Source organism: Spinacia oleracea, chromosome 5 (genome assembly GCF_020520425.1).
Source record: "Spinacia oleracea cultivar Varoflay chromosome 5, BTI_SOV_V1, whole genome shotgun sequence".
Taxonomy (NCBI): domain Eukaryota; kingdom Viridiplantae; phylum Streptophyta; class Magnoliopsida; order Caryophyllales; family Amaranthaceae; genus Spinacia; species Spinacia oleracea.
The window spans coordinates 22027499-22043925 of NC_079491.1; the positions used below are offsets into that span (position 1 = coordinate 22027499).

The window sequence follows — 16427 nt, forward strand, 5'->3', positions numbered from 1 at the left end:
TCGTGTTGAAGTTTTCGAACCACTGCACATATAATCATCGCAACAAGGTGTCGAAGCTTACAATGAGAGAATATAATGGGCACATTTACAGATTAGATAAAAGAGCGCTGAACTCATCATCATGTCACAACTACAAGCCACCGTCAAATTGGTCAATTGAAATTTCAGACAGAGGCCAAAATCCATAACATAAGATATGAAGACAAGGCAATAAGAAACCAGGTGATGAATGCAAATGTTACAGACAACTGGTACTTCAAACAAGGAAGATGCTCTGTTCTGCACAGGGATAGATCGTTGGCATACAGTACAACTATTCCTGCTGATGAGCATGCAGCCGCAAGCGATAAAGTAGCTGTCACCTGCTACCAAAATTCTACTGTCAGTCAAAATTAAACATGCTGATGCTAAATATAGTCATAGAAGTGATATATTTCAAATGAAACGATCAGCTCCAAGTTGAAGGATGATTGGTTCAATTACTTGATTGAAACTTACTAATGTGAAACTTATTCCATCTTTTTCTAACTACTCAAGAAACATCAATTTTCTCAATTGATAGGAAAGTGAACGTTTATTTGGAATAACAGGAAGTAGCAACATATATACATAACACAAAGTATTCAGCAAGCACCACAAAGAAAAAAAATCTTTGGCATCTACAGTTAAGCAACCATGCCTAACCAAATGCAAGATTTTTAATATTTTTTAAATATAATCATCATTATCGTTACCCCAGTGCCTTCAAAGAGGCTCCCGCAACAAGCGGGGTAGGGGGGGTCAAACGTAGGCAACCTTACCCCTGTAGTTGCAGAGAGAAACATAAACGATAACGGGACAACCATCTTCTACTTCATGGAAAGGAAGCGAAGAGGGTTTCAGAGCAATTTTGATTTAGTCCATCATATCCCAAAGCCAAAGGAACAAATAAATCTTTAGCTCCATACAATATCCAACGAGCTTAAATCTTGAATCACAATTGACACTCTTGTAAATTATATATGAAACAATAGAATGCTTATTTACACTAAGGCTGCAGTTTATTCAACTAATGACTAAATTAACTTGAGATAACACTAATAAGTTTGTGTGTAATTTTCTACGGTATCCAACGTAAATGCTTATGCACACCACTAATATAGAAAGGTAGTAATAAGCCGTCGAAAATCAATGAAGAAAAACACATTCAGTGGTTGGTGACCTTGGTGTGCCTTACCATGACTCCATGAGCATTCACAAAGAACATTTCGTATAAAATAACACACGAATTCATTAAGATTCCCCGAATTTGTGACGTTTTGCTGAGCTAGCTACGAGTGTATAAGTTTATATTTGCTTATATGGAGCCTGGCAATAACCAAAATTCATGCTGGCTATAGCATAGCCATTATCAGAATTCAAATATGCCTCCAGAAGAGACCCAAATAAAAAAGAAAAAAAATCACAAGCAAAACTATCTCTATGTCTAACTAGAATCATTCACAGCAAAGGCACATAAGTAAAAAAAAGAAGTAATAGTCTATTGATTACGTACCCAGTCACCAACAACAAACAGGCTCACTAAGACTGGACTCTGAATGTCTTTCTTTATCCTCAAGGCATAGGCATCCAGACAAGCAAGTCCAAAGCTCCATAGCACTTGAAGCCCCATAGATGCAATCAAATAACTGAACCAAATAACATTTATTAGAATGGTACAAAGAAAACATATCCAAAGGTGCACAAATTACAAAGAAAGAAAACGAAACATCCTGGTAAGACAGAAAGGAATTGAGTAATAGAATTCCCTGATTCTGGTAAAAATTGAGCAATATTAACAGGAACCGGCACACAAGGAAAATAAGAGACGCAGAGAGTTCTCTACGTTACAAGCTAATATCACCTAAAGTTAGTGGGCCAGTATTTTTATGCTAAAAGACTAAACACGTGTCTCTAGTTTAAAGGAAAGTCCCTGCCATGCAGCATATTCTAGCAGCATAAATAGATATAGTCTACATATAAAATGTGTATCAAGCAAGTGAAGCTGTAACCAAACACTCCACGAACCATTTGCACTGTTATGAAAATATAAAAGTTGATGGTATACGGAAGGAACTTGACAATCTAATAGAACATTAAACATAGGGCCAACCCTTACTTAAAAGGATAGAGTTCAACCAAAAGCTACATTCATCACAAACGTGAGCAAATACCCGTTCTTGACATCTACTCCCTTATCCCCATTTTAAGACTCCCAAATTGACTGAATGTACATTAACTTCTCCATATATTGTTAAGGCCTGGGTTTGCTTATGCCTGTGCTGGCGCTCATATCGTGTTACCTATTTACCTAGGTGGCTACCTCTATTTGGGAATGATTCTACAAATGGATTCAGGAGAACTTTGACTCTTAACTCTTTCTTAATAGCGGAATAACTGCTGCTTGTATCTATTGCATTTTCAAATCCCATCAAGAGAGTAAGTTTACCTTTTCAGAAGTACTACAATACCAGTTAATGCGAAACACAAAAGATGATAAGGACACATAAACCAGTTGAATACCTCTGATTACCTCTGATCTGAGACACAAAACCAACTCATTAGGCACCTAAAGAGGATTGAGGCACTATCTATCTAGTACAAAAAGAGGACCACTGCCACCATCACAGATAATGTTTTACACAGAACCTTCGGAAGTGCTTAACAGTAAATAAAATACTAAAATCAATTAACTAACAAATAGTTTATCCTAGGGATAAGAAGAGATAATTGGTTACCACAAGGACAGTGAAATCATGAATGGGTAAGATCTGGCAGCAATCATGTCCAAGACAGTTCACAAGTGAGAAGACACACAAGTAACATAAGGAAAAAAACACAAAAAAGAAACAAACATTATCTTCAATTCGACAAAAATGTCACTATTTCTCCAGAAATAATTATCCCCCACCCCTCCCCGATAAAATAAGAAAGACCTTCGAGATTAATGTCAGCAGAAAAACCAAGCATGAAATGTCACATTATTTATGAAAGAAAATGAAACAATTTCTTCTGGATTTTCTTTTCTAATATTAAAAGCTCTGACGCTTTTTTCAAGACAGAGTCATAGTGTTGCATTACAAACTCATTGATAATAGAGTGAAAACAGCAACAATTGGGCTTCATATAGATTTTCAATATATAACAAGAACTATGATACTTGTCTAATACTTCGTATGTTAGAATTCAAATACAGAAACATCAATCGGACCCTTATCAACCAACTATCTTTCTCGAACAAAAGTTCTATGCATTACTTCTGCAGCAACTATGTTTTAAGGCCTGCATTATTTAATTGTACCACCAGCTATATAGGCTCCTATGTAAGGATTTGTTCTTTTCACCTTCTTTCAAGTTTCAAGAACTTATGACATATTCTTATTAAAAAAAGATCAGATCAAACCTGAAGAAACCTGAAAAGTCCTTTAATTCTGTATTTGTACAAATTATGAAAATAGAGCTATTAGGAAAATACACATTAAGAAGAATCTAACAAGACCCCACTTGATAATGTTTTTCTTAACATACAGTTATTGTAAAAGTTTGGTTAAATCAGGAGATGAGATGAGATCAGCCCAAACCTTATTTCAGGTGAGAAGAACTTAGCCTTAGTCAATAAGCAATCAGAATCAGGATATAATTGCATGTTCCAAAATGAGAAATACATTGCACCCTTTTGAGGGGTAAAGGATCGTGATTCACTATTTAACCTATGGTTATCATGGAATTCCAGCAAAAAGAATGCTGGCAATGAACTTGATAATCAAAAAGCAGTGTCAGAAGTTTGGACAGTTCCGACCAACTATCCAGTATAAAACAGAATTCACTGTAAGTTTCACATGATTTAATTCCTTCCCAGGAACAAAATCATAACCAGAAAATTGCAGATTACAAAAGCACATTACAGTCACATACTACTGTTCACAACTTTAGCATCAAATTTTCCTTATTTGTTTGGAAGACCCAAAATCTCAACACATTTTCCCTTGGAGTTAGGGTATAATTCATGGCTCAGAGTTATTCTTTCAATACTAGAATTTTTGGGTAGGAATTAGCAAAAGCGTGTGAAAAAATATCTATTTACATTCTTTAATGAAGGATAACATTATTCGCTATTTCCAGGAGGTTACTAAATACATAAATAAATACAACCGCTTACTATTACATTATTCAATATTAAGAATGGCAGAACATGGAACAGGGCCTCAAATACTGCAAGTGTTCTGTCTCTTATTACTCGCCTATTATCAACCTGGACACAATTCTATTGGACAAGCAAATTTCCTTTCTTAATATTTCTATTCAATGGGAGGATTGGAGAGATAAAATAGCCTTCCCTAACACATGCTTGTTATGAAGCACAGAAACGTCCATAGGGTTATATTTCATCATTTCCGAAAAGGGAAACACTGAAATATGCTTTAAAACAGGTAAGAGTCAAATGCAAAACGGAAACCTGCTATTCGAGCATTACGCTGTTTGAAACATCTACAATGATGCAGGCTCAACTGTTTAACATTTTGAGATGCAAGTAAAATTTAAACTCCTCCTATGCCCAAAACAATATTTTTTTAAAATCGTGCATACAAATATCCAAGATCTTTGTTGATCCAAGTCCCTCTCTTCTTATAAACCCTGGTCTATATAGATCATCTCGCATCACTCTGGCCACCAACGACAAACATCTCACAACTGCTGTTGCAGTATCCACGAACTATACTTCTATTGCTTAGACTCACCAGCCCTCTCTACAAAGCTGTTCTCTGTATCTGCAACTCCCAAGAAGGCTGCCTTTGAGTCTGTACAGTTGTTATCCAAGCAGTACTTATCCCCCCCCCCCCCCCCTTCTTAATTCAAAATTACTCTATGCCTTTGCTTATGTGGTCCACATGGTGTAGGGTCATTGGTTGTTAGTAACTTTTTCTATCTGGCTTTATAGGAATAGTGGACAACGAGTACATTTACATGTCAATGATGGGTCAGAGAAAATAGTCACAATGATAGTGTTCATCTACTATAGACTACGGCATAAATAATTTGCAAAAACAAAAAAGAATTTAAAATTTTGTCAACATTTTCCTGTCTGCATTACTGTTTGCATTACCGTGCTGCAAAGGATGCTTGTCAAATTCATTGATTCAAATTTTCAATGATTTTTTATTCATTGTGAAAGTAGCATTGAAAGTATTATGGGATGGCAACAAATTAAATTTCAATAAAGTTCTGGAGTGGAGAAAGTACTTACAGTTCCATTAACAAAAAGGAAAACTGTAACATGAATACATGATAGATTTATGGGAAAAGCTGAAAGAAAAAGGGAACTTTTATAGTTCTACGTAGGGAACCAACTTAGTTTCATGCTGGTAACTTCATAACAGACGTTATCTTAAGAAACATTAGGGAGTACCTCATAATAAGAATCTTTACTTGGTTTGAAGAGGCTTGAGTTATGACAGAGTACCTATGGAGCCATGGAGGGTTTTTGAGGCGAAACTGCTAAAGGGATTCCACTACATATGTTTTGACTACTTAAGATGGTCTATGAAAGAGTAAATAACAAAGTAACTCATGGCGCTACAAAACAATATAAGTCAATCATAGACAGAAAGCCATGATGTTATTTGTTAAAAACATGGCTTTGCTAGATGTGACAAGTGAAAGCTTCAATGACAAGGTAGAACTTCGGAGAGCCATCTGAATGTCAAAGGTCTAAAAGTATAACTACTAAGACAACATTTGGAATATAGGTTTAGACTTTTGGATAAAAACGAAGGTAACATACTAACATCTCTGGCTTTATAAACCAAAACAATAAAAATAGAGATAAATGTTACCCAAGATATAGTATTTTAAATACCAGGAATCAATAATGCACGACAGTAGGCTAGAAATGAAAATATTAGTATAATTTCAGAGGCTTAAGATGGTTGCTACTTAATGTACTTATCTCAAGACCAATTTCTAATAAGTAGAAATATGTACGGAAAAGTGAAAATCTGATGGTGGCAGAGATGAGGAAGTTCCATTGGATTTTCCAACCGTATTAGAAAAGATAAAATCAAGAATAAGACAACAGACAAGATGGGGTTTCAGAAATTTATGCAGATAGTAGAACGCGAGGGACAAGAATCAAATAGTATGGCCATGTTACGAGAAGAAATCCAAACGACACTGTGAGGGTTACCAAATTCACCCCACCCCCAAGATATGACCTAAATGGTGATTTCATCAGCACTAAGCCAGTCCACTGTCAGCATTTACTGTGGGAGGTGGGAGGTGGGAGAAACATTTTCTTGTTATACAAAGATGACTAAGGTACCGTTCTCTTCACCTGAATTATCTTATCTTATTGGCCCTTATTGGAAGTTATAAAAAGTATCGTTTGAACTTATTGACCCTTATCTTATCTTATCTTATCTTATCTTATCTTATAAAAACTTATCTATATTATCTTATCTGAACTTATTGACCTTATTTTATCTTATCTTATTAGACCTGAAATAAGTGAAATAAGGTGAAGAGAACAGAGCCTAACAATTGCACATCAGAGAGCAAAGGCAAGAAGTTGACCAACGTAACCCTACCGTAGAAGTGAACTCCGGCCTTACATTTCTAACATTTCTAACAGAAGGAAACTCCAACTAAGTTCCAAGGAAATTTTCAAATTTCTTTTCAATGCTTCATTCTTTCATCTTTGCTTATCTAATGGCTAAGAAGAGTTCTAACTTCTAAGTTCTAACATGTTCAACTGTTTGTACACAATGAATTAGACCTCTATAATACAAAAAGAAGTTGTATTTAACAATAACCATGCATCCACCCTCACTACCTTCCATCCATGATAATAAACAGGATTTTTTTTAATAATGCATGATTGTACTGATCAAAATTAGAAACATTTACTTTGTTTAAAGTATTTATTACTGCATCGTATATATTTAACATAATCATACTTCCTCCATCCTGTTTTAAATGACACAATCTGACTTTTGACACTATTCATATAATTTACTTTAACTATCAATTGTGATTTATACTTAAGAAAAATATAGTCATGTGGGGTCGTGTTATAATCGTCTCATTGTATAGATTTATAATTTTTACCCATTGTTAATTAAGGATATTAATGGTTGAAATATTGCATTGGCAAACGTGACAAAAAAAATTATGTCATCTAAATAAGAACGGAGGAAGTACATAACAACTAGTAAGTATGGTAAACTTGGAGCTACATTTTGAGAACCAAAAAGAACTTAGGGCAAAGATTGGGGCAAGATTAGTGGAAAATTAAGTGGAAGAGAATGAAATTAATGTAAAGGAACAAGAAGCACGAGGGATAGAATTGGTTCTATAAACACACACCCGTTTTAGTGAAAGCTCTAAGAGAGACTACATCAGAGAAATCCCTTGATTAGTTTGTTTGTTAGGCATACCCATATTGTAGAAATAACTAATAAGTGTTATTGGTTGTGAGATTAATTCTCTCCCTATTTTGTGGGGAAGCATTAATCATAGAGCAAGAGGAGCTGTAGGAAAGTAAATAATGTGCGTCATTGTTTTTTAGAGAACATTCCTTATTTAGCATTCCTAATTTAGCACTTATGTGATTATATAACGCTTAAGTTGTAGTGTAGAATTCAATACACATCATAAAATCTTAGTTTTTTAAGAAAAACTTATTTTTCTTACGTTACATTTATTATTTACTTCAGAAGGGTTGTTTGTTTATCCACAAAATATTATTTATTTGTGAGGTATAAATTTCATATTATCCAGTAGAAGCCAAATTTTCGCCGCTAGCTATAAGACATATATTTTCCATGACAATTTCTAATATCCTTAATGTATTCCACCTTCACCATTAAGAAGCTAACCGCGGCATTAAGACCATACCAATCCCCAGAATTTTTCCCTCCACGAACTACAACCTCCATGATAAGCACAAAACATGGCATTACAAGTCCTAAGTCCTAACACATTTAAATACATTCATTATTTGACAATGAAACCGCAATTAGTATAATCAAACAAGATTTCAAAACAATGAACTAAGTTGAACAAGCACTCAAGCATTAACCTCGAGTTACATCAAACCCTAAATTAAGCCAGAAAAAGAAAAAAAGTGAAGAATGGATGTATACCAGAAAGCAGTGTAGGAGGAGAATCCAGCAGCTAAAGCCATAAAACCAATTGAAGCAGCAGCAAATCCACACTGCCCAACTCTTAACATTAATCCAGTCTTGGTCCCTGGACTTCCTACTACATCCTTCATCTCGTCTTCCACACTATCTTTCTCTCTCCTCCACTCAACCCACCCAGAAAAAGTAGCCTAGATTTCGAAATTCCTCATCTCAAACAAACAAAAAAGTCGGTTCTTCAACAATGTTGTACTCAATCGACAAAATTGGAAATGGTGAAAGAAGGTGTGAGATTTTTGTGAGGTTTGTTCTGGTAATTGTTGAATTGGGGATGGAAAAAGTAGTGAAAAAAATGAAGGAATTGTGAAATTAAAATTGTGGATATAATAATATTAATAATTACAGTCGTTTTTATTCTTTGACCATCGAACATATTATACATCATATTATCATAGATGGACCTGGTAAAACGGACAAATACGATTAACCCGATTCGTTACTTGATTTTGAACCAAAGTTAACCCAAAATCCAAAAGTGATCTGAACTAAAACCGAAACACATCTGAAATTGATATGACCAGATACCCGAATTGACTCAAATCAAGTAACCGAACTGAATCAACCCGAACCAGAATAACTGAACCGAATTGACCCGAACCAAAATAACCAAACCGAATTGACCCAAATCGTTCGGCCCCAGTTATTAGCTAGTTTTCTATATCATGACCTAATCTAACCCAAAAACGATCTAATCCGAAAAAAAAACCTAACTAACCCTGTCAGAATTCTCCTTCTAGGATGAATTCTGTCTTAGAAAAGATTAAGAGAAAGAGAGAATGTTTGTATTATTGAATGTTGAAATGTATTTCAATGATCAATCAGTATATATACAGCTTTGCTAGCTACATTTAGTGATGTGTTTAAACCAATAGGAATGCTTGGTTTGTACACCTCAGGTTATACACAAGATATCATTACATGAATCATAAATATGCAGCTCTAACAACCTCCTGATTTCAAGGGAAATCAGTTAGGAAATCTTCTAGAAGCTTGCTTGGACTTTAGAGCATTGATGTGGCTGTTGCTGTTGTTGCTGTGCTGATGTATGGCTGCATTGCTTACGTGGAATGATTGATCAGCATGCTGGCAATGCTGTAAACCAACACCCCCCCTCAAACTAGACACAGGGAAGGTATGAACCATGCCTAGTTTGCTAGATAGATTTCTGTGTTGAGCACCAGGAAGGAATTTAGTGAAGAGATCAGCAAGCTGATTTTGAGTGGGAAGATAACTTAATTGGAGTAAACCATCCAATACCTTATCCCTAGTGAAATGACAATCCACTTCAATGTGTTTTGTCCTTTCATGAAAGATGGGATTGGTAGCTATGTGTATGGCAGATTGGTTGTCACAATGCAGAACAACTGGCTTGAGATCAGTGACACCTAGTTCTTCAAGTAAACGAATGATCCAAGTCACTTCACTAGCAGCATGAGACATTGCTCTATACTCAGCTTCAGAGGAACTCTTAGAAATAGTAGATTGCTTCTTGGATTTCCAACTGATAGGTGAGTTGCCTAGAAGAAGAACATACCCTGTGACAGATCTTCTTGTAGTAGGGCAAGCAGCCCAGTCTGAATCAGAAAATGCTTGGAGAGTAAGTTTGTCAGTTGCTTTCAACAAAATCCCTTGACCAGCAGTGCTATTAATATATCTAAGAGTGTGAGAGAGAGCATCAATATGCTGGTACTTGGGAGAATGCATGAATTGGCTGAGAGTTTGAACAGCAAAAGATATATCAGGTCTAGTATGAGTTAGAAAATTCAGTTTCCCTACATAGCACCTGTAGAGTTCAGCATTGGGATAATCTTCACCTTCATTAGAGAGCTTAAGATTGAGTGGAAAGGGGGTGACAGCAGGCTTAGATATATCCAACTCACAATCTTGAAGTAACTCTTTGGTATACTTCTTCTGTGTGAGAATGTATCCTTCAGTTGTATGACTGACTTCAATCCCAAGGAAGAAATTAAGAACACCAAGATCTTTGATGCTAAAAGTATATATGGTGAAGATGGTTCTTTAGATCAGTAATGACAGATTCATTAGACCTAGTGATGATGATATCATCAACATAAACTGCAACCACAGTGATATCTGATGAAGTGTTCTTAATAAACAATGAATAGTCATTCTTGGATTGGTGAAAACCTTGAGACTTGAGTTCTTGGTGGAGTCTAGCAAACCACTGTCTTGATGCCTGCTTAAGACCATATAGAGATTTATTAAGTTTGCAAACAAAACCAGGAGGAGCTGTCACGCCTTCAGGCACCTTCATGTAAACCTCTTCATCAAGTGTGCCATGGAGAAAAGCATTGTTTATGTCCAGCTGAAACAATTTCCAGTTTCTGCTAGCAGCAAGACTAATCAAACATCTGACAGTGGACATTTTTACCACAGGAGAGAAAGTTTCATGGTAATCTATGCCATATTTTTGGGTAAAACCCTTAGCAACCAACCTAGCCTTATATCTTTCAACTGATCCATCAGCATTTTTCTTTATTCTGTAGACCCACTTAGAACCAATTGCCTTCTTTCCTTTAGGAAGCAGAACAAAATCCCATGTTTTATTGTTTTGGAGAGCTGTGATTTCCTTGTCCATAGCTTCAATCCACTGAGAATTCTTTGCTGCTTCAGAATAAGTAGTTGGTTCAATTAACTCCATATGAGCAGCAACTAACATTTTGTGATGCATAGGTAAACTGTCATAAGCAACTAAATTGCACCAGTGTCTGGTAAGCTTTTGACAAACAAAATCTTTCAAGTGAGATGGAGGTTTGGAGGGTCTAGTGGATTTTCTTGGTGTTGGTGGACTATGTGTTGGTGAGACATGGTTTGTTGGTGAGGTAGAATTGTATGTGTCTGGTGTAGAAGATAAGGGTGTACTAGAAGATTGTTGATTGGTTTCTGAAAGAGTTTGTGAAGGAGAATCAGTATAAGTATGTGGATGGGGTTGAGAGATATCTGTTGAACACAATTCTAAAGTATAAGGTGTAACAACACGTAAGAAAAAATGATTAGAATAGGCTAGATCAGGTGTAGTTGAAAAATGAAAAGGGAAGTGATGTTCATGAAAAATAATGTCTCTAGTCACAACAAATTTCTTTGTGACAAGGTTAAGGACCTTATAAGCTTTTTGATGTGGAGGATAACCAAGCAACACACATGGAACTGCTCTAGGATCAAACTTTGACCTATGAATGGTAGGAGTGCTGATGAAACATAGACATCCAAACACCCTCAAATGAGACAGATCAGGTGGTTTATGAAACAATCTTTCATAAGGAGTGATGAAATTAATACTTTTCAATGGCATCCTATTGATCAAATAGGTGGCAGTGAGAACACAATCACTCCAGTATTTATCAGGGAGTTTGGATTGAAAAGAAAGAGCCCTTGCAGTCTCCAAAAGGTGTTTGTGTTTTCTTTCAACAACACCATTTTGCTGTGGTGTATAACTACAGCTCTTTTGATGAACAATGCCTCTTTTTAAAAACAGAAGTCTCATATCTCCTTCAGTTAAGTCAAGAGCATTATCAGATCTGATTTGCTTAACTGTATAACCAAACTGATTCTCAACATACAAAAGAAAATCATGCATTATTTTGACAGAATCAGTCTTATTTCTCATTAAATGAGTCCAGGTCATCCTGGTGTAATCATCCACAATGGTGAGGAATTGATTACATTTAGTAGTATCATACACAGAGTAGGGACCCCAAACATCTATATGTAACAACTCAAAAGGTTGAACTGTTTTAATGCTGCTTACAGAAAAGGGAAATCTGGACTGTTTAGCTAAGGGGCATATCTGACAAAAACACTCAGCTAAACATCCTTTAACATCAACTCCTCTGATATTCTTTATTTTTCCAAATGACATATATCCAAGTCTAAGGTGCCATAATTTTGCTTCTTCCACTTTAGACACAGTTGAGAGAGCTTGATTATTGATCATTGAATTGTTGTCAGAATTTAGCAAATCTTTATTGAAACTGTATAGGCCTTTGTCCAATCTACCAAGCAGAGTATGCTTGTTCTTGGAAAGGTCCTGTGCAAAACATTCATTAGTTGTAAATGATATTGAACATTGATCATCACAGCACAGCTTGGAAACAGAAATTAAATTGAACTGGAACCCTGGAACATGCAGTACACCTTTCAGAATGATTGTGCCTAGATCAACTTCTCCTTTATGTGTAACTGTGAGTTCTGTGCCATCAGGAATGGTGATAGTGTGCAATTTATCATTTACTGATTCAATACTACTGAACATAGCCAAATCTGAGCACATGTGATCACTTGCCCCACTGTCTAATATCCACTTAGTTTTGAAATTAGACAAAAGACAGAAAGTACCTCTCAAATGAGTGCTGGTTGCTAAGCCAAGAGAACTAGAGCCATTATGTTCAGCTTGATTAGCAACCTTCTGATTATTTAGAAAATTCATCAGTTGATCATATTGTTCTTGAGTAAAAGTTGCATGGACAGTGCCTTGTTCTGCATTTCCTGTTGCATCCTTTTCAGCAAATTCTTCTAAGTGTGCAGCAGCTGCCACTCTTTTTCCTTTTCCCTTAAAATCTTTAGGATAGCCATGTAATTTCCAACACTTGTCAACTGTGTGGTTTTTCATTTTGCAGTGTTCACAGTATAAGCTATTCCTTGTGTAAGTGAAGTTTCTTGAAGTATTTCCTCCACTCAGATTCTGTGAACCAAAAGATGAAGTATATTGTGGCTTGTATGCTTTATTTTCAGTGAATTTTCTGGCAGCAAAAATTGTAGATTCCAAACCATGACTTCTACTGCTGTTGACTTCTTTATGTTGCTCTTCTTGAAGAAGAAGTCCATAAGCTCTTGATATTGTTGGCAAAGGTGTCATCATCAGAATGGTGCTTTTGGAATGATCATACTTTTCGTTCAATTTCATCAAGAATTGAATAAGTCTTTGATCCTGTTGAGACTTCAGAAGTTTCTGAGTTAGAGTGCAATTACAACCTGTGCAAACACAAGATGGTAAAGGATCTAGGCCATCAAGTTGGTCCCATAACAACTTAATCTTAGTGAAAAAACTTGAAATCTGTTCATCATCTTCCTGATTCAAGTCATATAGCTTCTGTTGTACTGAGAAAAGCTGTGGTCCTGATGATTGACAAAATCTTTCCCCTAAATCCAACCATATCTCTCTAGCTGTTTTAAGATACAACACACTTCTAGCAATAGAAGGTTCTAATGAAGCTAAAATCCAGGAAATCACCAAATCATTGCACCTGTTCCATATTCTGAAATTTGCAGAGTTTGAAGCTGGTTGGTTGAGGCTTCCATCAACAAAACATAGTTTGTTTCTTGCTGAGAGTGCTATCATCATAGACCTTTTCCAGTCATTGAAGCATTTTCCATCGAAGATGATGCTGACTAACTTGGATGCATTAAGATCATTGTTGCTTAAGTAGTAAGCTGAATTAGGATTGATTGAAGGTTCTTCTTGATCAGGCATAGTGAAATTTGAGATTCTTGAGTAAATTTTCAAGAATTTGAATCAAACTAAAACAAAAAACCTCGAACAATTCAAGAAATTGATCAAGCAAATCAGCTGATTGAAACAATCTGAATCAAGCTGGCTGATTAATCAGAGAATAGAAAGAGATTTTGCGGAAAATTTGAGCAGGATCTATTGATAATGCTCTGATACCATGTCAGAATTCTCCTTCTAGGATGAATTCTGTCTTAGAAAAGATTAAGAGAAAGAGAGAATGTTTGTATTATTGAATGTTGAAATGTATTACAATGATCAATCAGTATATATACAGCTTTGCTAGCTACATTTAGTGATGTGTTTAAACCAATAGGAATGCTTGGCTTGTACACCTCAGGTTATACACAAGATATCATTACATGAATCATAAATATGCAGCTCTAACAACCTCCTGATTTCAAGGGAAATCAGTTAGGAAATCTTCTAGAAGCTTGCTTGGACTTTAGAGCATTGATGTGGTTGTTGCTGTTGTTGCTGTGTTGATGTATGGCTGCATTGCTTACGTGGAATGATTGATCAGCATGCTGGCAATGCTGTAAACCAACAAACCCGTAAAATTCGATCCGTGTGAACTAACTCGATATGACCCTACCCGAGACCAGAATCTTAACTGGTACCAAACCCGACCGGACCATGCATGAAACGAATTGTACCAGAATGGACCCGGGCCAAATCCATATCCAGCCTGAAGTAGGAGTTACCAAAAATAACCCGAAATGAATTGATCTTATCCAAAACTTTTCTAAATAAATCGTTTTTCAAGTCTAATCATAGATCATGATATCTACTACAATATTTAAAGGGAAACAAAAAGTGGGGCACATGTGGATCTTGAAAATTTTTATGAGGGGAGACAAGTAAAAATATTAAGCAATATAAAATAAAATATATACAATTATACTCAAATTTTATGGGAGTTGGAATAAAAACCACAATATGGAAAATTTCGTAGGGGGCCAGGCCCACCAAGACCAGGGAAATTAGCCATTCGTTGGTAGTAAGGGCACAAAGAAGATATAAGTTTGATGAAGGATATAATCTCTTCCCCTACTCCATAATATAATATAATAAGAGGGTGATGATCATATTCCTGATATTCCTCTTAAAAACCCATCTCGACCTCCAACACCCAACCGAGAGGGTAATCTGCTTCTAACAATCTTAAATAATGAGCAACTACAAGATGATTCTATAATATCTAACCCAAGATCATAATCAAATGAATCTACCCCTATAAGGTATAGTCCTACTTCTATTAACACTGAAAAAACTGATAAGATAATCAGATATAGTAAAAGGTCTATTCGCTGAAACTAGGGAGAGTCGAAGGGTACCATTTGATTCTCACTACAAAACACTTGCTTAGGAATAGAATTTTCATTAGTATCTTAAATAGTGTGAATGGATCTTTTAGAGTCTATTTCTAGGCAAGTGGATATGATCATAATCGATATTAACAACACTCTAAATGCTACCTATAATGCATTGACTAGAAGCATGACAACAAAGGTCGTATCTGTTGACCCTAAAGTTTTGATGATGACAAAGCAAACTCCTGACAATTGGTTAAGTTATGTTGCATAATAGGTTCCGAGATCCTTAGAGGGATAATGCTAAGTTAAGGAGATCCTGAGTTGGATAAACTAAGCAACGTGGAATATAAGCAAGTAATTGATCCATGTCAGACACTACATTGAAGATATAATCATTAAGCAAGTTTACAAAGGCGAGATCCTTAGGCGAGTTCCTAAGGCGAGATCCTCATATATTATGTGGATCCTCGATGTTCCAGAGAAGGAACAAATTGGGAAGACTTCGAGTGAAGCTTCTAAAGGTGCAACATGAAGACTACAACATATGAGTTTATGTTTAGGATTTATGTAAGTATTTAATATTGTTTATACGTAATTTGGAACGAAAGGAACCTAAGTATTTTGGTACGTTTTAAATTGAAATATATTAACTGTAATTATAAAAGAGTTTTAAGTTGGAAAATCTTTGTTAATAAATAAAATGAATTTAATTAATAAATGTAAACATAGGATTCTGTTTTCATTCTCCTTGTTTCTCAAGTAAAAGATTTTCCATGATCCTTAAAACTCTCCCACGTATTTCTGTTTAAACGTGCAAGTAGTGTTTTGATTTGGTCTCCCTGTTTCTCTCCAACTATGCCCATGTTACTGAGCAGTAACAGTTAGTGGGTAGTTGAGGAGAACATGGGTACCCAATCTTAGGTAAAACTCTCCTATAAAAGGAGAAGAGTTTTGGCTTTTCAAAACACAACTGATTTCTAGAAAATCTATCTTAAAGAGCTTAAACGTTTTAAAAGAATCAGTTGGCAAAATAGAGTGTTCCTTGAGTTCCTTATTATTATAAGCTTTATTACGTACTAGAATCTATCTATCATATTGTATTTTGGGTTTAAGGATTGAGTGATCCTTGAGTGATTTAGAGTTAAGTCAAAGAGAGAAAGAGCGACTAAGAGTTTAGTCAAAGAGAGAAACAGTGACTTAGAGTTAAGTCAAAGAGAAAAGGAGCGACTTAGAGTTAAGTCAGAGAGAGAAAGAGTAGCACAGTAATCGAAGGGGATTGTTGTGGGGAACTCGTGTTCGAGAGGAACTCGAGTTAAAGAGTGTATTTGTAATAGAGTTATTGCATTAATACAAAAGAGTAGTGAGGTT

General features: G+C 35.7%; 1 protein-coding gene across 1 annotated transcript; it reads right to left on the reverse strand.

Moving 5' to 3' along the window:
• LOC110798424 (CASP-like protein 5B2) lies at positions 1-8527 on the reverse strand. The gene is made up of 3 exons (XM_022003596.2): positions 8160-8527; positions 1535-1667; positions 1-362 (listed from the first exon to the last, which is right to left on the reverse strand). The coding sequence occupies exons 1-3, from the start codon at positions 8288-8290 to the stop codon at positions 165-167; spliced, it is 462 nt and encodes a 153-aa protein (XP_021859288.1). The 5' UTR covers positions 8291-8527; the 3' UTR covers positions 1-164.
• Between the last annotated feature and the right edge of the window lie 7900 nt (positions 8528-16427).